Here is a 21,878-nt window from a genome sequence, read left to right as displayed (position 1 = left end):
CATTTGAGTTTTTCTGCTTCTGGGTTAACTCACTAATGATCATTTCTAGTTCAATCCATTTGTCCACAAATTTAGGAAATTCCTTGTTTTTAATAGCTGAGTAGTATTCCATAGTGTAAATGTACCACAGTTTTTCTTCTACTGAGGGACACTTAGGCTGTTTCCATGTTCTGACTATTACGAATAAGGCCACTATGAACATGGTTGAGCATATGTCCTTGTTGTGTGCTGGAGCATCTTTTAGGTTGTTTTGACTCAATCTTTGCTTGCTTGTTTGGGGATGGTGCACTTGTGGACTATGTATTCGAATGTGCCTCAGAGCTGGCTGCAGTGCAGATGTGGGCACTGTCATTTTTCTGAGAATCTCCTGTCTCAATGTTGTGTAAAACTTGTTCTCTACCATCTCTGACTGGTGAATAAAGAAGCTGTTCAGCCAATAGCTGGGCAGAGAGGTAAGGAGACAGGACTTCCATTCCCAGTCAAGGGGTCTCAGGTAGGGATCTGAGGAAGAGGAGGAGGGAGAGGAGGAGAAGAAGGAGTTAGTAAAGAGAGGAGGAAGTTGCCATGAGGACAAAGACAAAGTGGCCAAGGCAAGACTAAGATGGCAAGTAATAGGGGGCACATGGCTGGGAAGCAGCCAGTATAGACGGGTTAGACTAGATCATTATCTGCCCAGCTGTAGCGGTTTAAAGCTTATTAATAAATCTAACAGGACTCTGTGTCATTATTGGGAGACAGAATGGGAATAGAAAAAAACCCTATACTTTATCTTACACTTCTTACCCTGCCACTCTCCCCTTTTGGAATGAGAATGTTTATGTACTTTGTGCCACTATATGGCAGAAATCCCTAACTTGTGCTTTGAATTTTTACAAGAGCCCACAATGAAGAGTTTGCCTTGAGTTCTTAGAGTTCTCTGGCCTCCATGTTAGAAAGGTTGAGACTTTGGGACTCTTGGAGATAAACCCAATGCATTTTGCATTATTGGATGGTATTAAACCTTTTGAGGGCTAGGGCAGAATATTATGATTTAAAAGTGATTGTAATGGGCTCATTTTATGCAGAAGATTTAACAATCCTAATGTTTATAGAAATAAGAGTTCAGACATAAAGACTAGTGGGGCTTTAAGCAGAATAAAGACTAGTACAGCATAAGTGGGGCTTTAAGAAGAAACAGAAATATCCAGCGTGCTATCTGAATGCCTTCTCAGTAGACGACAGGACAGGACAAAGATCAGCACAGATACAGCAGAGCTGAACGATACTCTCAACCAACCTGACCTAATCTGATACGACTACAACATTCTACTAAATAGCAGAATACACATTATTTTCAAATACACATTTATCAAGACAGACCATATTTTGAGTAATAAAATAGGGCAATTAAACAAGGATTCAGGGTCCCCCAGAGTTGGGGTTATATACCCAGCATGGGTGTTGGGAATGACATTCAGGTCCTCTGTAAGCACTCCTAACCACTGAGCCACCTCTCCAGCCTCTTGTTTTGTGTGTGTGTGTGTGTATGTATATACATATATATACATACATATATATGCTATATACATATATATGTAATTTTTAACCATTATTTTTAATAAGAAGGCAATAAAGGCATTTTATAAACACCTCCATGTCAATAAAATTGACAAGCTAAGCCAGACATAGCAGGACACGTAGCTCAGACTTGGAATCCTACCAACTGTGAGACTGTGATCAGGATAGTGTTCAAGAACAACCTGGGCTACACGGTGAGTTCTAGAACAGTCTAGGTTACAGACAGAAACCATGTGTGAGTGAACGAATAAATAAAATTAACAACCTAAATGAATCAGAATTTTTCAGAAAGACAAAATACCAAAAACTCATGTAAAAAAAAAAAAAAGCAAAACCAAAAACCAAAAGGTAATGCAATTTGGGGACATAGTGATCCATACCTATAATCCCAACACTTTCAAGCCTGAGGCAGAATTGCTGTTAATTCCATGCTAGCCTGAGCTACCAATGAGACTCTGTTTCAAAATACCCCAAATAAGTAAGTAAGTACTCTACTTCTGTATATGTTTTAAAATGAAGACATAATTGAGTAGTAGTCCACAAAGAAAGCTCCTCGATGACTTGACTGGTTATTCTATCACGCAGTTCTTGTACTTCCCACCTCCCTTCATGAGGCAGGCATCGCCTTCATGAGAACACAAGACAAAGCAGACAAGATTTAGAGACTGTACCCTGAGCAAGTTAGGACAAAATTTAACACATCAAAATCAAATACGTAAGAGGGTGAACAGATGACAACGAGTGAGCTTACCTCAGAAATGCCAGGCTAGCATTAGCATTGAATAATCAATGAAATCTACCACCTCAGCCCTGTATGCTGGCCCTCGCCTTTAATCCAGCGCGTGGGAGGCAGAAGCAGGTGGCTCTCCATGAGTTCAGGCCAGCCTGGTCTACAGAGTCTAGGCCAGCTAGGGCTACAAAGTGAGACCTTGTCTCGAAACAAAACAACCCGCCAAAAATCTAGCACTTCAACTGAATAGAAAACCCATACCATCTTCATAAACACATAGAAGCATTTGATAAATCCAACATACAGCTCTAATAAAAACTCCTAGCAAATCAGAAACAGAAGGAAATTTCTGAAACGTGATAAGGACAAGTATCAAACAAAACCCTGTTGCTATCATCATATTTAATGGTGAGGACTGAATCCTTTCTCCCTACGGTGAATAAGACACAGGTAACTGTCCTCAGCACTTCTACTCAGTACTACATTGGAAGACCTAGATAATGCAGTGAGAACAAGAGACAGGGGCTAGGAATGCAGCTTCACCCACAGAGGACGTGCCTAACACATGTTTGATGTCCAGCACTGCAAAGAAACAAAAATGAACAAAAGACTAAACTAAAACTAAAATTTGACTCACAGGCAAGAGGACTATGTATGTACAAAATCTCACTGAATCTACACACAAACTATTAGAACTGGTGAGCTTAGTAAACCTGAGCACAGTGCTGTGTGAGGAGTCTACTTTATGGACTAGAAAGACGGCTCAGCAAGTAAGAGCATTCATTCTTCCAGAGGACCTGGGATTGAACGCAGCATCCACGTGGTGGCTTATCTGTAACTCCAGTCCCAAGGGATGCAACACTTTCTCCTGGCCTCCACAGGCACCACACACATTCAGTACACAGACATACACTCCAGCAAACATCCATATGCATAAAATAAATTTCTAAAAAGTCACCCTTTTTACTACATACTAACAGGGAGTAAAAAGTTACTTTCAGAATACCATTTATAATAGTATCAAAAGGTATGAAGTAGGGGGCTGGAGAGATGGCTCAGAGGTTAAGAGCACTGGCTGTTCTTCAAAGGTCATGAGTTCAATTCCCAACAACTACATGGTGGCTCACAACCATCTATAATGAGATCTGGTGCCCTCTTCTGGCCTGAAGGCATACAAGCAGGCAGAACACTGTATAAATAATAAATAAAATAAATCTTTTAAAATATATGAAGTATTTAGAAGTATGTCTCAGGCCAGAAGTTGGAGTGTGTGATGGGAAAACATCACCTGGGTTGAGAAGCCAAATACTGGCTTGCTTAAATCCTCAAGGATCTCTGAGCTGTTTTATCGCCTGTGCAATGATAATGCTTAGCTAGACCAATGGCTCCAGTGTTCTGAAAGCATTACCCCTCTAAGAATTTGCTGTAGCCACAGAACTGACCCCAGGATGTTTCAGTAAGTCTGTACACTTGAGGAAGTTCACAGTACCTTGGAGTTTCACCTATAGGGCTCCTGACCATCAACATGTGGGCCACGGAATGCCCAAAACCTAAGTCCTAAGGCTGTTAAGACCTCGGAAAACTACTTAATAGAAAAGAATGCCATGGAGCCCTAATTCCCCACCACTGACCAGTTTGATGGAGGAAGGGTTCTCCACAACCGAGTAAGCAGGCAGAGGCAGCATGATGAACTGAGTGGTTGGAGCAGAGGGGCTATTCTCACTTGAGTCCTGTGGGCAATGGAGAGGACAGTTAAACAGTGTGCACAACACCCAAGGTCACCCACAATACTGGAAGACCACATCAAGCACAAAACTCACACAATGTGCTCCTCCAGTACACTCAGTAAAATAAATAAAGTTATCTCAAATTGAGAAGCTAACTTAGAAACAAGAGAAACGACTACCATATAAGACATACTGTGATCATTTCACAGGTGAGAAATAGAGCTGTAACGATGGCTTAGGGTCCCCCAAGATCACATAAGCACTAGTAAGAAAACTAGATTCTTCTGACCCTATTAAATTTTATTAACATACCCTTACGTGGTGGCAGAGATGGCTCAGTAGTAACGAGAACTAACTGCTCTTCCAGGACCTGGATTGTTCCTGGCACCCACACAGCAGCTCAAAATCATTCTTAACACTAATTCCAGAGGATTCGACTCCCTTTCTGGCTCTCTGGGTCCCAGACACGGAGGTGGTACACAGGCACGCATGCATGCAATACTCACACAACACATAAAACAAATCTTTAAGAAAAAAAAGCACCATGCTAAGCTGCCTCCACCAGACCAGTGGCAATGTTTCACGATCATAAAACAGCACTGAGGCAACAAGTAATAAGCAGATATATTGGGTCTAGATAGTTTGGGGTACCTGCTTTCTAAAACCCAAGTCATTGGGTATACTAAAACACACTGGCCCTCTTATCCTCAAGAGGACTCCCATTTCTCTAGGATGCTATCCTATCCAGGGAAACAGAGGGGTACTCTAACTAGGCCAATTGTGGCATTTCCCCCAGAATCAATGAGATTTTTGCTTTCACCTCAACTGAGAATCCTTTGGTACACTGGAAGACTTTTTTTTTTCTTTTTCATTAAAAAAAAAAATTACATTTAATTCACCTGTCATGTGAGATTCCTGAGACAGCCTGGGAGGCAGGATGACAACTTGTGGGAGCTTTTGGTTCTCGAGGTTTGACAGCAAGCACCTTTACCCAATGAGCCATGCCAATGGCCCCAGGTCCTCGGCCCATAGCCTGTCTCCGAGGAGAACCTTTCTTCCTGTCTGTTCCCATCTACATCCAAGAGTTCTTTTCAGCAACTCCCACATATAGGTCAAGGTGACACTGTGAGTTTTTTGAAAGAGGCTTTAGGACACAAAATCCTGACTGTCACTAGTAGCATGATGTTCTTGGCTTAAACGCCCTTTCTGGGGCTCCTGCTAATGTCCCTCACATACCATCTCAAGTGAGGAAAACTCCCCCTGAGCTAGGCCGAGAGGATGCCTGATAAACTGAGAACTCTGGACCAAGTCCAAGGCCCAGAAACACTGAAGTACCATATCTACACCCTTCAATTATACTGTTAAAACCACAATGTGCCTTTTTAAGAATACCAGACAAAGAGGAAGACATTAGTGTACAGCCACTTACCCTCATGACTGTTACCACTGACAAGCTCTCCCCAACCTGGGAGTGTGGCACAGCCAGGCTTCCAGCAGGGAGGTCTGACGAGCCATTGACTAAAGTCTCTTCAATCACGAGGCTTGTCTGGTAAGGTTGGTGGCTCTCTCCTACCTCCAAGGACGCCTCCTCCAGGAGCACATCGTGACTGAGGATCTCTGAGGTGGCAATCTCCTGTACAGCTCCTGGCTGGGAAAGGGCTCCCACCTCCTCAGCCAGGGCCTCCACAGCCAGGCACTGCTCTGCCACGCCTGCATGGCTGGCTACTACATCCGGGGAAGAGTTAGACACTACGGCAGATCCTTTAGGGGACATCTGGTTCTGAGCCACACATAGCTCTAGCTGAGGGCAGCTCCTTTCTTCCTGCAGGGTGCTCTTGGGAATAATGATGTAATCCGATCGGGGAAGAATCTTTCGGAAACCTGGGATGTCCGGAACCACAGCAGTCAGTGCAGACAGCTTAGAGTTCTAAGAATGTGGAAGCCAAGAGGGAAATAAGCAGAGATAAATGGATGAAGAAAGAGCCCATGAAGTAATTTTTATTAGTTTTTTTGTTTGTTTGGTTTTTTTTTTCTTCAAAAGGAACCAGACTCAGCTGCCTGACCTAATTCAGAAAAGACTAGCCTCTGTCAAAAGCAACATCATCTTTATTCTAATCAATATACTTCACTTGCTCCAGAAGCTGTAAAATGGATTAGACTCTGTTGTTAGGTCTTTCTGCAGTGTTGGCATTGAGCTGGGGCCTCCTGCATCCATCGTAAATGCTCTACACCTGTGGCACTAAGCGCTGGTGAGGGTGCAGATCTTGACACCTAAAACTGTGAATGAGAACATCAGGTCTGCATAGTCTTGAACAAATCTTATTCTCTACTGAAGCTTGGGCAACCACCATGGTTTTTGTTGTTTATTTTATAAAGGAATCAGGCAATTTGTGAGCTCCTTTTTAAGCTTTGATACTTTTGAGTTATAAAGTAACAAACAATTTAAACACCTTTACTCAATATGATACATCAGAATTCTGACCTCAGTAATTTCTCCACATTTAAAAGAATGATTAGGTTACTGAGTTAAGAAAGTGTTGTGAGAGAAATTATGGGTGGTGAGGAACTATGTCAAAGGTGCTGAATACATTAAGGGGGTGCAGGGGGAGAGACCTAGCATCTTAACATTCAGAAATGCATTGCAACTTGTAACTCAACTTTATCTCTAAAGTAACACTGTTAGTATTACCAGTTAATACATGAAGAAATCACAGCCAAAATTCATGAGGCTCAAAGTCCAAGACACATAATTTGGAGGAAATAAAAGCCTGAATTACAGACCAGTTTTTCAAAGATCACGATCAGGTACCAGAAAAAGTTCACATAGCAAATTAGTGCCCAAAACGGAAAATTTGGGGTTTTTTTTGGTTTGCTTTTTTTTATTCCAACTTAAAACTAAATGTCATCCAGTAAGAGGAAAGAACAAAGTGAACGGTTAAATAAAAACCCAAATTTAATCGAGAACAAAAACTCAAAGCAACTTTTAAAGGCACACTAAAATCAATTACAAGAGCATCTTTAGAGAAATCAAAGGGAGATTGATGGGGCTGCTCAGGGCTTACAGGCAGTACTCGGGGAAATGTGAAGGTGGGCGGGACTGAGAACTTTTACTGGAGAGAGAAAGGGAAATGGCGTTTTCAAAAACACCCTTGGAAGAAGACACATTAGGGCAACAAGATTAAATGGTGGCAAGTAAACAGAATGGTCTTGACCGAAACAAAGAAAACAGGACTAGATGGCAAAAACTATACAGACTTGGAGGAGTAACACAGACATCACAGGTCCTGCATTTATTTAGCAGGAGTCCTGAAGGGCCACCAGGAAGACAGACAGTCTGCCAAAGGGCTCTAGACAGTCTCTCAAGATGCATACTCATCTGCACGTCAGGCAATCTAGAAGACAAACTGAGCACAGAAAGCTTTGCCCAGCCTCAATCCTCCAGGGGCTCACTAACTGTCTCTTTTTCTTCTTACTAGATTTTTTTAAAAAAAGATTTTTAGATTTTACATGTATGGATGTTTTGCACATAAGTATGTATGTATGTATACTGCATGTATGTCTGGTGCCTAAGAAGGTCAGAAAAGGGCACCAGATACCTGGAAATGAAGCTACAGAAGGCTGAATTTGCCATGTGGGTGCTGGGAACCCACATGGAGTCTCTGTAGGAACAGCCAAGTGTTCTTACCTTCTGAGCCATCTCTCCACCCCAGACCTGGACTTTTTATCTACTGAAGAGTAACATTTATGGACCAGGTCAGAATGTCATGTCACAAGAACTCAGATAATTGATTTATATTATAAATTTTAATTTCAGCTATTTAGTTTTATGAGTGTTTTGCCTACATCTCTACATATTACACATGTGCCTATTATCCTCAGAGGTTTAAAAAAAAGGGGGGGGGAGGGAACGGTGAGGTAGTTGTCCTGAAACTAAAGTTATAGGTGTCATGAGCCACAGTGATGCTGGGAAGCAAACCCAGGTCATCTCAGAGCAACAAGTGCCCTTAATCACTGAGCCATCAACTGCAGCGCTACATTATATATTTAAATGTTGATTGCTACAAGTTACATTTTGTAGGTGAGAAACTTATCCATTCAAACATTTAAATGATTCTTCCAGCATCACTTCTCTAGTATCTTGATGGTAGTGGTAGAAACGAGTGAACACAAACCAGGAAGAAAGTCGCTGCATATGATTATAACATTCAGTCTTGAAAGAGAACCCAACCATTCCAGAGTTAGTTGAGATTATCAGACAAAAAGGCTGCTCCGTTTATTGTTTTAAAAGAGGTTGGCACTAAGGATGGAACCCATGGCAAATGCTCTGCCACTGACTTAAGTTCCCCAGTCCTCTGACTTTAGACTCTAGCAGTCGTATGGAATAGGTGCACTGTGCTTACACTTTAACTCTTCAGCCTCCTCACCTTTGCTGAGGCTCCTTCCCTTCCCAGGCCTGCTATAAACACCCCATCTAGTGGTAGAAATACAGGCTGGCATCTCCTAGACTGCAGTGACACAAAGCTCCAGGAGGAAGAGGGCAGTCTAGACACTGAGGACAAATAATCTGATGGCAGTGGCAGATGGACTCCACTAAGGAAAATCCAGTTCTGCTATAGCACTGCTGCTGGAATCTTCGCCCTTTACAGTTCCAAAAAGAAGTTAGGACAATTGTCCAAGTTAAAAAGAGAGAGAGAGAGAGAGAGAGAGAGAGAGAGAGAGAGAGAGAGAGAGAAGAGGAGGAGGGAGAGAGTAAGTAAGTAAGTAAGTTTGTTTTAAAAGGTTTAGGCCTGCAATCACAATATGTTAAAAATGTTAAAAAGCCAAGCTGGGGAGAAGTACAGCTCACTGGCAGTGTGCTTGCCTAAGATGAAGGCCTCGGTTCTATCACCAGCACACACAAAAACTACTTAGAATTCAAATGGCCATCAGTGTATTCTGTCACTGTGAACTAGCTAACAAATGGCAGACCAACAAGATGGCAGTTGAATGCATCCTTGCTGGTTCTTTAGTTCAAGTACTCAAAGCTCAGTCACCACCATCAGCGCGGGCTTTAACCTTGCACTTCTCCTCTAGTATGGTTCAGAACCACCTACAGTAACAAAGGACACCGCATTACACAAATCAGCTTTACTTCTTTCCATACAAACCTATGTCCTGATTGTTATGACATCAGCTAAAACAACACACAAATTATGCTGCATCCAGTTAGCAACATGAAAACATGGTGTAAAAGAAGGAGCTACAAACTACAGTAAAATTCGTAAAAGGACAGCCAGGCACGGTAGGACACACCTTTGATCCCAGCACTCAGGGAGGCAGAGGCAGGGGGATTCCTGTGAGTTCAAGGCCAGCCTGGTCTACCAAGTGAGTCCAGGACAGCCAGGTCTACAGAGAAACCCTGTCTCAACAAACCAAAAAGAAAAAATTCATAACAGGAACCAAAGGCTCACTACAAACAACTCAGAAAACGCCAGCCCTCCGCCCTGCTGCAATTAAAGTACAGAGCATCATGAAAATGGAAGCAGGCACAATACCAGACTCAAGAAGTCACAACAACAGGGAGGTTGGTCTCCCCATTAAAGCAACGTCAGGGGAGGGGGCCTAGGGGAAAAAAAGAATACTTACAGGATCCAAACCTTCTTTCTCTAGTTTGGCCTTCTCCAAGTAGTAACTTCTCTCAGCCACACTGAGGAGCCTCCAGCTCTCACTAATCTTCTTATTGATCTCGGACTGCGGGAGATGGGGGAGCTCCTGCTGCACTTTCAAGTAGATGTCGTAGTAGTACAGGAGGTAAGCAGACCTGCGGAGCCAAGAACTGCCCTTACTCAACCAGCACTCACTGGGATGTTAGGGTGTTAGTCAGACTCCAATAAAGCCAAGCCAAAGCTTTCCGCTCAAAGCACTGTCCGCAACAAGGAAGGAAAATCAAATGGAGACCATCTGCAACAACCCAATTATATAACCAAATATAGCCCATGTGCAGAGCCCTGTCACTCCACTCTCAGGCAAGGGTTATGGTGGAGGCTCAGTGTACACATACATTACTACTCTGCCGTTGGTCACCTAACTGGTCAAAGATCAAGACTGAGAGAAGAAAGCTCGTAATTATCAAAGTAGTCCAGTCCTGGTAAGTGCAGCTAGAAGTCTTTAGTATTCAAAGTTAAAAGAGAAATTAAAGTGGATAATATCGGTAGAAATCACTGGTATCACTTGTAACTGTAATGTTACTAATGTCTGCTAAAAATATTTAAATAATAACTGTCTAACAAAAAAAAGAAGTGGCTACAGATTCTAGCATTACAAGGCTCAAGTTCTTTTTTTTTTTTTTTTTTTGGTTTTTTGAGACAGGGTTTCTCTGTGTAGCCTTGGCTGTCCTGGACTCGCTTTGTAGACCAGGCTGGCCTCGAACTCACAGCGATTCGCCTGCCTCTGCCTCCCGAGTGCTGGGATTAAAGGCGTGCGCCACCACGCCCGGCTGGGTCCCTCTGCACCCGAAGTCTCTCTCCCCTACATCAATGCCCATTCAGACTCTGAAATGTACCATAAGTGAATCTTGTGTCTTTTTCAACACAGCTCCCCAAGCAAACATGTTGATAAACAGCCATCAGCAACCAAAATATCAAAATATTAATGCTAACCTGGGTTTCTTAGCCTTTTCTCCATGTATTTTATACTTTTTCTTCTTCTTAGGTGGCCCAGGGGAAGTGTAGTAAGCGTCCTCAATCTCCTCCATCAGGACAGTTACCTCAGTACCATCATACGATGCATCCATGGCTGGAGAAGACACAAGTCAACACAAGTTCTAAGAATCCGACGTAACAGGAAAGCAGCCTCCAGGGCAAATCATCAATTCTGTCAGGGTGACAAGGTTTAGACATTTCCCCAATTCAACAGATCCCAGGAAGCACATGGGGTACTTGATTCTTAGATTCTTGGGGCTCCATTTCAGCCCTCCTGAATGAGATACAGCAGACCCATATAATGAGAACTTCATAAAGAACCAGCCTTTTTTTTTAAAGAATACCTGGCCAAGAGTTAAAAGTTCTGGCCCAATCTTACTTTAAACGACACTTTCGAGGATTCATTTAAACATGTAACAAGGAACTTTATATATGAGATTTAGTTACTCTGCCAGCTTGTGTGATTTGGGGCAGGGATTCTAACTACTTTAGATTCTGTTACTTCTTTCCTGAATGTTAAAAAAAATAATAATAAGTTAAGTTGGTAGGGAGTTGGAAAGATGGCTCAGTGGTTCCCGGCATCCACATGGCAGCTCACAACCATTCCTAACTTCCTTTCCAGGAGATGACATGCCTCTTCTGACATCCACCACAGGTGAGCAGATATACATGCAGGCAAAACACTAATATATTTACAGTAAATAAGTCTAATAAAAATTGTTTTAAAGATGTCTCACCTCCCCACAGATCTGTGTTTATATGTTGAGGGGCTGTTACTGTGGCTGCATATGTGTCTTAGGGTTTCGATTGCTGTAATAAAACACCAATACTAAAAGCAACTCGGGGAGGAAAGGGTTTATTTAAGCTTAAGTTTGGTTCTGCATCATAGTTCACCACGGAGGGAAGTCAGGGCAGGAACTGAACGCAGCACAGGCCATGGATGAGGGCTGCTTACTGGTTTGTTCTTCGTAGCTTGTTCAGTATTTCTTATAGCACCAGGACTGCCAATGGGCTGCCTCTGCCCCCCATCAACCATTAGTCAAGAAAATGCACCACACACTTGCCCACAGGTTAATCTGGCAGGGAGTATTTTCTCAACCGAGGTTCCCTCTTCCGAAATGCCTCTAGCTTTTGTCCAGTTGAAGTAAAAACTAGGCAGCACAATATGCAGGGGAGTGGGCTGGAACGTGTGCACGTAGTGGCCAGAGGTCAATCTTGGTCCTTCCTTAGTTGTTGTCCATCCTGTTTTTTGAAGAGTCTCTCACAGGCCTGAAGCTCACTAAATTGTCTGGTTAGCCAGAGAGGCCAGCTACTGCCTAGCACTGAGATTAAAGTGAGCAGTCCCACCCCCTTTTCTCTTCCTTTTTTTTTTTTTCACATCTGAAGCTTGAACTCGGACCCTTATGCTTACCCACAGGAAGTATTTCACCAACTAGGCCCATTCCCACAGACTTACATGTAGGACTCAAAGGATTTAAATCACACAACGGTTGGAGAACAGCCAAGTACTATACTAATAAAAGAGTTTGTTATTAAGAGACTATCATCTGTAGTGAAGATATTTAACGACCCACTCAAGGCCAGTAGGTCCACATATCAAAAATAGGTTTTTAATAAAAAAAAAAATCCAGCTCCTAATCCTTTTCTTCACAATGTTACACTGCCACCTGACTTGACTGGACCCAATCTTCTATACTATACTATTCAGTAAGCTCTGATGGAGTTGTTCTCTGTTAATGCTGTCCAATATAGCAGCCACTAGTCACACAGGTTACTAAGCGCCTGAAACAGGGATAGTAGCCGAAAGTGGATTAGTTTTCAGTATGCTGAACTGTAACTGTACAGCTAGTGGCTATAGTGTCAGACAGCACAGACCTAAACAGAAACCTTGCTGGTGAGTGTGTGTCTATTTGTAATCCCAGCACTTAGCAAGCAGAGACAAGAGGGTCAGGAGGAGTTCAAGGCCAGACTACAGTACATCAGACTCTGCCTAAAAACAAAAAACCAAAAACACCAAAACAAACAAACAACAACAACAACAACAAAACCCAAAGCCCCCGGGTGTGGTGGTGCATGCCTTTAATCCCAGTACTTGGGAGGCAGAGGCAGATGGATCGCTGTGAGTTCAAGGCCAACTTGCTCTACAAAGCCAAGTCCAGGACAGCCAAAGTACGTACACACACACACACACACACACACACACACACACAAAAACCCCACAAAAACAAATCATACGAACAAACAAACAAAAAAACAAAGCCAAAAAAGAAAAATAAACAGTAACCCAACAAAACCAACCTAGCTCTCTGGTGCCAGCCTAAAATAAAACAAAAACAATACTTTTTTTTGGGGGGGGGAGGTGTCTAGAAAAAGACAGGCATAAAAATCTGAAAGAATAGTTTGAGAAGAGCTAATTCAGGTAGATCTTTGTGAGTTCCAGGCCAGCCTGGTCTACAAAGAGAGTCTCAGGACTGTCAAGGCTACACAGAGAAACCCTGTGTTGAAAAAAAAAAAAAAAAAAAAAAGAAGAGCTAATTGTGGCCAAGCACTAAGTTGGAATTTTACCCACTCAATCTTTAGAGGGAGAAAGATCCCAGGATCCTCTGAATTTATGAGGGAAGCACGGTTGCTCCTGGAAAGCTACAGAACAAAGAGTAGGAAATGGAGCTGTGGTAGAAAACACAAACAGGATGAGAGGTATGCATAGAGCCCACACAACTCGGTTACATCTCACAAGTAATAACTAACAAGAATAGAGAGAAAGCCGGGTGGGCGTGGTGGTGGCACATGCCTGTAATCTCAGCACTCAGGAGGCAGAGGCACTCTGACAGAGGTGAGTTCAAGGCCAGCCTGGTCTACAAAGTGACCCAGGAGACTTGAAACAGAGACAAGTGTACTTCATGTCCTAAATCTCAGCTATTTATCCTAGGAAATGAAGATCAATAAACTGTGCCTAAGCTTTGGGATGTATGACTCCTGTCCCCATCTACCCTTTTTTTTGTTTTGTTTTGCTTTCCCCTAAGTTTTATATGTATGAAAGGGTGCTGTGTGGGTGCATGTTCATGTGTGGGGGTTGAAGTATTAAATGTGTGGAACCCCAAGTTACTGTCCAGAATCTTACTAGATCTCTCCTTCTCTCCTTGAGGCAGGGTCTCCCAACCAAAAGCAGACGCCCTGACTAGCTTCCTGGGATCCTGGCTCCACTTCCCAAGACTATTATTATAGATAGGCCATGGCACCCACCCAACACACATGTGGGTCTTGGGGAGCCTAACTTAGCCTCTTACAAATGCTTTAACTGCTGAGCACTTCCTAAAGAATACTTTTGACAGATGTAAAAACTAAGCCCCTCCTCGACAACACCCAAGCACCCAATATTTCACCCCCTTTTAAAATTTTTATTTATTATTCACTTTATGTGTATGGGTGGTTTTGTCTCTGTACCATGTGTGTGCCAGGTGCCCCCGAAGGCCAGAAGAAGCCATCAGATCCCCTGGAACTGGAAATTACAGATAGGTGTGAGCTGCCATGTGGGTCGTAGGAAAATGAACCTGGGGTCTGTAGAACAGCCAGTGCTCTTAACTGCTGAGCCATTTCTCTAGCCCCAATCTTAAAGCTACACACCAGGTTAAAAGCACATTCCTTAGGTAGTTTATAGTTGCGTCAGCTCTAAATGATTTCTCCCCTGCCATTTTCCTTAAAACCTTATAAAAAGGAAAACAAACAAAACCTTGCTTCCTAACAGTCGTGGTGAAACCTAACAAGAGAGTTCACAATGTGGCTCTGTACGCAAAAGGCAAATTAGTAAGGGCAGCTGCAGTTCAACATTAAGGACATATGGAGATCAACCTTTTTGCCATATATGTATAAGTGTGACTCCTTTGCCCTTAAAAGCCTTGTGAGCCAGGTGGTGGTGGTGCACGCCTTTAATCCCAGCACTTGGGAAGCAGAGGCAAGTGGATCGCTGTGAGTTCAGAGTCCAGGACAGCCAAGGCTACACAGAGAAACCCTGTCTCGAAAAACCAAATGAAAAGAAAAGAAAAGAAAAGAAAGGAGTATTACTCCAGGAGAGTGCCTGTAAAGAACGGCACATCATGTTTTAGCAGCAAGAACTAACCAAGTTAAGAGCCAGTCACTATACCTCGGGGCATAAAAGAGCCATCTTAGGTTTCTGTTTGTTTGACTACAGGGCCCTGCACCTGGGTCTGAGTTTGTTTTCAGATCCCAGGCCTCGGTACAGCACAGCACAGCACTGCAAAGAGATTCAGAAAAATATGAAGGTTAAAAACAGCTCTGAGGGTGGGGCGTGGTGGAGGCAAATGCCTACAGTTCTAGGACTTGGGAGATGGGAGGACAGGGAATTAGGTGAAAGCTAACCTCGAGGCCAGCCTGGGATGCATGAGATCCTGTCTCAAACACCAAGACAGGAAATTAAGAAGGGCGTCCTTTTGAGGACTTAAGTCTGAGTCCTACTTTGGGTTCCACTGCAATAGCACTATTGCAGATTCCTAAGGCCTTAAAACATGCGACTTTGCCTTTTTCAACCTTAGTTTTGTCATCTGGAGAACAGAAGGGCAGCACTTGAAATGAAACACTTTCATTACCCTATCAAACCTTCTTTGGAACCTCAGATGATGGCTTCTAGCGGATCAACCACGGGCTACCTTCTTTCCCTCTCTGGGCTACTAAGATACAGACTAAAGGGAATGGTTTACCGTGCAAGTAAGGGGCAACTCAACTGGAGAGGTGCCCCACACTCAGGTGGCTGAGCATTTCAGCGGGGCGGGGTGAGTTTAGAAGGCGGGACTTACCCGGAGGAGCTTGCGAGCCTCGCGGCTCACATTCCCGGGGGTACCTGGCCCCGGGGCGCGACAAGGGTGCTGGTCGGTGCACTCGCGCTCCCCGCTGCAGGCGAGAGGCGGCTCCAGTCGTGACAGCGGTAAAAAGAAAGTGGAGGCGAGAGCTCGCGCACGCATCCCGGGGGCTGGAGGAGCCCCGGCCCCGCGGCCCCGCCCGGCGACACACGGTGCGGAGTCGCCACAGCCCCTTTTGCTCCCCCTCCGAATCGCGCTGCGGAGTCGTGAAGGGCGAGTGGAGGACCGCAGGTTCGCGCACAGGCACGGCAGATGCCTGCCGAGGGCCCCGGGGATCAGTCCCCCGGAAGCCCGAGGAAGCGAGCAGAGACACGAGAGTCTTCGCGGCACCGGCGCCCTGGTGGCAGCGGCGACAGCACACCACGGATCGCCAGGGAGACCCGTCCCGGCGGCCCTCGCGGCGCACCGGAAGCGGCCGGTGCGCGTGATTGCGTGTGGCCCTCGCGCAAGCGCAACCGACGTGTCCTCTGCTGGAACCGATTGGAAGCTTAGGGGCTGAATGGGACGGCGAGGGGGCGGGAGGCGGGGGGTTGCGTCCGCTAAGACAGAGGGAGTGCTTCCGTCCAAACTTCCCGGAGCCGGAAGCTGGGACTGAGGTTGCGGGAAAAGGGGCCACTCTCCCCGGTGCTGTGCGGGGCTGTGGGACAAACAGGTAACAGAGGCGGAGCTATGCTGAGCTCTAGGCCTCACCTTTCAGATCTTTCTTACTGGTTGAGGCTGATACTTAATGCTGCAGCAAGCTTCCCTCCTCACTCCCGTGAGCAGTAACCATGGTGACTTTCTGGAATGTAGAGCTCTGGGAATGTAGGACTGGATTGAATTTTAGCATCATCAGTTGTGCCACAGTCGACACAGCAGATTGATCCGTTTGCACGGCAGAGTCTGATCAGGTGTCTTCTTGTCTTTGGCCTGGGGAATGTACGTCGGTGTTAGAGGGCTTCCCTAGCATGTCCTTAGCCTTGGCTTCAATCCCCAAGACAAACCCCCGCCTCCTCCACACCCCCAATGTAATGGTTTGGCCAAGACAAAAGAACCTCGCTTGTCTCAGCATCTTCCCATGTCTCCTCTCAGTAGTTGTCAAAGCAAGTTATGACATTCGTGTATAAACTGACAACATGGCCATTCCATGATATGGTTGTAAGGGGAAGGTTTTTATTGTAGAAATGAGAGAGAACAGCCAGGGGCATCTGGAAGAGTCCAGAACACAGAAAGAAATAAACTTGAGTCCAGATTTAAGCCCGTTTCTGGATATTTGGGCTACATTTTGGAATTTTGGGAACTGGAGTTTCATTTGGAGCCAACAATTTGGAGCATTACATTCGTCCTCCTACAAAGAGGCGGTATTAATCATAGAAAGTTCGTCATGTGGCTGTATGTGACCAACCTCGACAGTTGGTTCCCATCTCAGTAAGTGACATCAGCATCCCCTGGATTGTTCAATACCCCAATCCAGCAATCTGAGAGTTACCCTTTATTTCTTCACGTCACACCTAGCCCACAAAAAACAGCTCCACCTGAATATTTCCCACCGTTCTCTCTAATCCAACCTTCCATATCTGATCTGGACCGTTACTCTGCCCTCATTCGGTGCTGAGGACTGAGATCTGGGCCTTGTCCATGGTCTCGATGTGTTACAGAGCTACACTCCCAACTCGAAGATTCCTGGATCCTTCTCTGGCACCGGTTCTTTTAAACTACAGTCACTTTGGGTTTTGTTTTGTTTTGTTTTGTTTTGTTTTTCCCTCTCGTGTTTAAAGCCTTTCAGGAGTTCCCTGTTAACCTCCAAATCTTATAGGGTCAATTCCCAGGAGGTCAAAACCCAATACTGATAAGCAAATAAACAGATTTTAAACTGTTCTGCTGGCTGCTGTTTTGTCTGACCACACTTGGTAGAAACGGCATTTGTTTTAAATCCTCAAAGCTCCAGATTGAGCACTTACACCGCAACCTCTCCAAATACTTCTCCCTCTCTCAGGCCCTTGTGCCACCGATCTGGCCCCTACAGGCATTGAGTTTGGAGCATTTACTTTAATTTGGAAGGGCTCTTTGGAGTGATCTGGTCCAGTGGGTTTTGCAACAGAAGTGTCATTTAGGCCTTAAAACTCAGCATGTGGTCAGTACCATCTGTCGATAGGAAAACAGAGACCTAATCCATCAAAGTCTTCGACTTTCTGGGAAAGTCTAAATGTACTTATCTTGCTTTTTGGCTTTTATAGTTGTGTTTCTGTCTGACTGTTCCTGCTAACTGAAGTGTGTCAACCCAGAATATGGATTTTGTGCTTAAAAACTCACCATGAGAAAGCTACAATGGGCTCCTGAAGTCGCAGTCGCTGGTTAATACAGACTTTAAACCAGTGAGACCTCTTCTCTGGTGGCTACTCCACAACAGTTTTCAAATATGTAATAGCTCAGAGTCACTTTGTACTTTTAAAACTAGATATGTCCTCATGAAGTTTCCATCTAGTAAGCACCAGCTCGGGCCTCCATATCAGATATGATGTATCCTCCCTTGTGGAGTCTAAAGTCTTTTTGTTTACTTATTTATTTTTGGTTTTGGTTTCTCGGGACAGGGTTTCCCTGTGTAGCTTTGGCTGTCCTGGACTCGCTTTGTAGACCAGGCTGGCCTTAAGCTCACATCACTCTGCCTGCCTCTGCCTCCCGAGTACTGGGATTAATGGCATGTGCCAACTATTTATCGTTTTAAGACTTGCTGTATAGCTTTGGCTGGCCTTAAACTTTCACAATCCTCCTGCCTCGGTAGCCCTAGTGCGGGGATAACAAGCATCTATGATCATGATTAACAATTTTAAAACAGAAAACTGGCACCCAGAGAGGTATTGTACTATAATTCACCCATTACTTCTGCCATTATCTCCTACCCAAACCATAAGCAATAGCATCCAAATATCCCAATCCATTTCCCACAAAATAATGAGATTGATTTTTGTTTGTTTGTTTTTCCAGGGTTACTCTGTGTAGCCCTAGCTGACCTGGAACTCACTCTTTAGATCAGGCTGGCTTCAAACTCAGAAATCCACCTGCCTCCGCCTCCTGGGTGCTGGGGTTAACCACATGGGCCACCACTGAACACTGAGATGGGTTTTCTTAAAGATGTAAAGTAGGCAGAAAATAGTGGTACATGATAGTGATCTTAACCCCAGGAGAGACTGAGAAAAGAGGATGTCCACTTCCAGGTCAGCCTGCAACATTGCAAGTGAGGAGCTAGAGACAGACACACAGAGACCATGAATAAGAATGAATAAGAATGGGCCTTCCCTTTGCAAACTCCTTGGGAATTTTGAGTAGTTTTCTAAAGTACTAGAGTAAAGTATCTGTTGCTTACCACAGCTTCTGAACGCTCTGGCTCTCCACTCTTGTCATATACTTGGAGTTGTGCAAGTCCTTCAGGGCATTTCAGACTCTTCCTTGCTTTTGAGATTTTGCTGCTGATGCTCTGTAGTTGCCTGCACTGCCCCTCTCTGATGCTCTCCAGGGAGATCTCAGTCATCTTCTCTATAATGTTGTAAGCAGATTCCCCCTCCCTCACCCCACCTCTGCAGGAAGAAGGATTGAACCCTGGGACTTGAACATGCTAGACAAGTGCTCTACCACCGAGCTACACTCCCAGCTTTTAAAATGTTTTGTTTTGTTTTGAGATAGAGTCTCACTAATTGCCAGAGGCTGACTGCCAACTGATTTTTGCCCCCTTAATCTCCCCAGCAGCTGGATTACAAGTTTATACCACCACACCAGACAGATTTTGTTTTGTTTTGCTTTTATTCTTTGCAATCATCTTTAGTTTTTTCACAGCACTACACTCTGTAATTGCCTAATTTATCTGTTTATATACTGTTTCCCTCCATTTATATTTCCTGGAGGTGTATCACATGACTCTGTTGTTCATCGCTGTGTCCTTGCTGCTTGGAACCTATAAATGCTCATTCATTAAATGTGACACCCAAACAGTGTCCCGCAATCAAAATCTTTTTACGATAGATCATGAGAGAATTTGATGTTTCATTTTGGTGGACTTTTGAGCAGGGCAGTGGCATTCCAGATATATCAGTAATCTGAGATAATAAATCTTCATGGCCTGGACTAGCTTCTTTCTCTGGCCTGTTTCTGTGTCTCTAAAACAAGTTATCCCTCTCTCTGTCCCTTGTGCCACCGCTCTGGCCCCTACAGGCATTGAGTTTGGAGCATTTACTTTAATTTGAAAGGGCTCTTTGGAGTGATCTGGGCCCCTTGAATGTATAGTTTGCTACTTTGTGCAACCCATGTCAGTCTGTTGTCATAGCAAGCAGTGTAAGCAAACATCACTATTCCCAGCTTGGAACATAAGTAGATTTTCTTCAAGATCCTTTCTGTTTTAAGTGTTCTGAGTCTGCTGGTTGTCTGAAAATGACAAAAGGCCAGTGGCATGATTCCTGTCTTTCCTGATTTTTTTCCTACTAGAAAACTTTAACATTCTAAAGCCTCATTTAGGTTTCTGATAGGTACTCCGGTTTATATTCGTGTGTTTGCCACGAGTATGGAAGGAGGAACACTGCAGCCCTCTTAGTTGTGTCCCAGCCCCTAATCCCCGAAAAGTGGTGAAGAAAAGGAACAAGAGTTGTCAGCACTTCTGCCTGGAGGAGAAAATGAAGATTGTGGAAGCTGTAGGCATTACTGCTATTCTGTGTACTTCTTAAAACAATTGTGCCAAATTAAAAAAAAAAAGTGCAAGAGGCATGTGTGGGACCCCTGAGGGAAGGGATGAAGAATATTCTGGTGGCACAATAGGCTCTTTTAGCATGTTTTCAAGAATTCACACAAAAACATTCTCACCCCCAGCTCTGTTAATCAGAAAAAGCATTCAATTTGGCCAACATGCTTGACTATGAAAATTTTCAAGCAAGTGTGGGCTGACTGAACAGATTTATAGATCTCTATGGAACTGCTCTGAAAGCTTTCTGCAGAAGTGCAGGCGACAGTTAATGAATAGAGAAGGTTAATGACATAATTGCAGACTGTAGTCCAAAAGACGTTTTTACTACTGATAAGGCAGGAATGGGGCTTTTTCCTAGTTGCTTCCCCTGCACACACTTCTCCTGAAGGGGTCTGTGCTGGTTGGCTTTAGTCAACTTGACTCAAATAGAGATATATCTGGGAAGAGGGAATCTTAACTGAGCAATGCCTCCATAAGATCAGCCCTGTAGGCAAGTCTGTAGGGTAGCTTCCTGATTAATAGTTGATGTGGGAGGACACAGCCCATGGTGGGTGGTGCCAATGCTGGGCAGGTGACCCTGAGGTGTAGAAGTCCTGGGAACAAGCTGATAAGCAGCACCCCTTAATTGCCTCTTTATCAGTTCCTACCTTGAGTTTCTGCCTTGAATTCCTACCTTGACTTCTCTGGATGATGGACTGACTACAAGCTACAAGATAAACCCTTTCCTCCCCAAGTTAATTTTGGTTATGGTGTTTATCACAGCAATAGGAATGCTAACTTAGATAGGGACCACTGTAAAGAGGGCAAGAAACCCCTGTCGTAGTTGACAGCCTTTGTTGCAGTATTTACACAACAGAAAACAAAAAACCATTGATAGTAAGTCAGCCAGCCTGCAGTGTGGAAGAGTGTCTTCCCCACCTGTGATTACTGAGCATGGATGACATGGCACCTAACTAATGAGTGGTTGATGCAAATAGAGACGAGGATGAAACAGGCAACACTTGACAACTGACAAGTGATAAGTGCTGTGCTCACAAGACACTTCCATACTCAGAAAGGATTTAAGTCAAACATCTATCTTCAAACTGCACTGCTGTCTTACAGCTACAGAGTCTTAGCATAACTCACACCCTAGAAATGGTGTCCAGGAGCCACCTTCTAAAACCGATTCTCCTCTGGCTCAGCATCAGTGAAGAAGAAGAAGATGAAGATGCGGACATCAAGCAGGCCATTGATAGGATTGCTATTCGTTGTGGTGAGTGAAGAGGTCAGATATCAAGGCCACACCTACTCCAACAAGGCCACACCTCCTAATAGCACCACTCCCCATGGGCCTATTGGGGCCATTTTCTTTGAAACCACCACATTCCACTCCCTGGCCCCCATAGTCATGTAGCCATATCATAATGCAAAATGCATTTAGTCCAGCTTTGAAAGTCCCTATCATGGTATCAGCACTGTTTAAAAGTCCAAAAGTTCACCGTCTCCTTAGAGATTCATTCAATCTCTCAAGTGTAATCCCCTGTAAATTCACAGTCAGAACGCAGATCACATACTTCCGACATATAATGGCACAGGGTATGCGTATCTGTTCCAAAAGGG

At 44.2% G+C, this 21,878-nt stretch overlaps 1 protein-coding gene across 4 annotated transcripts in view; it reads right to left on the bottom strand.

Moving 5' to 3' along the window:
* Positions 1-16,011, bottom strand: part of HMGXB3 (HMG-box containing 3) — a 46,913-nt gene extending 30,902 nt beyond the window's left edge. For 2 of the 4 annotated variants that reach the window (XM_084779727.1, XM_084779725.1), the window contains exons 1-5: positions 15,506-15,638; positions 10,653-10,788; positions 9,640-9,814; positions 5,444-5,941; positions 3,919-4,017 (exon numbers count right to left, since the gene is read on the bottom strand). In XM_084779727.1, the coding sequence (XP_084635853.1) occupies positions 3,919-4,017; positions 5,444-5,941; positions 9,640-9,814; positions 10,653-10,786 (906 nt within the window). In that variant the 5' untranslated portion in view covers positions 10,787-10,788; positions 15,506-15,638. Of the gene's footprint in view, positions 1-3,918; positions 4,018-5,443; positions 5,942-9,639; positions 9,815-10,652; positions 10,789-15,505 lie in introns of all 4 variants that reach the window. The other 2 variants (XM_084779724.1, XM_084779726.1) reach the window with 2 other exon arrangements.
* Positions 16,012-21,878: the final 5,867 nt, after the last annotated feature.

Source organism: Acomys minous, assembly GCF_964271855.1.
Source record: "Acomys minous genome assembly, chromosome: 4".
Lineage (NCBI taxonomy): Eukaryota > Metazoa > Chordata > Mammalia > Rodentia > Muridae > Acomys > Acomys minous.
Note: the sequence above shows the minus strand (reverse complement) of the source record. Positions and strands in the feature narration are given on the sequence as shown.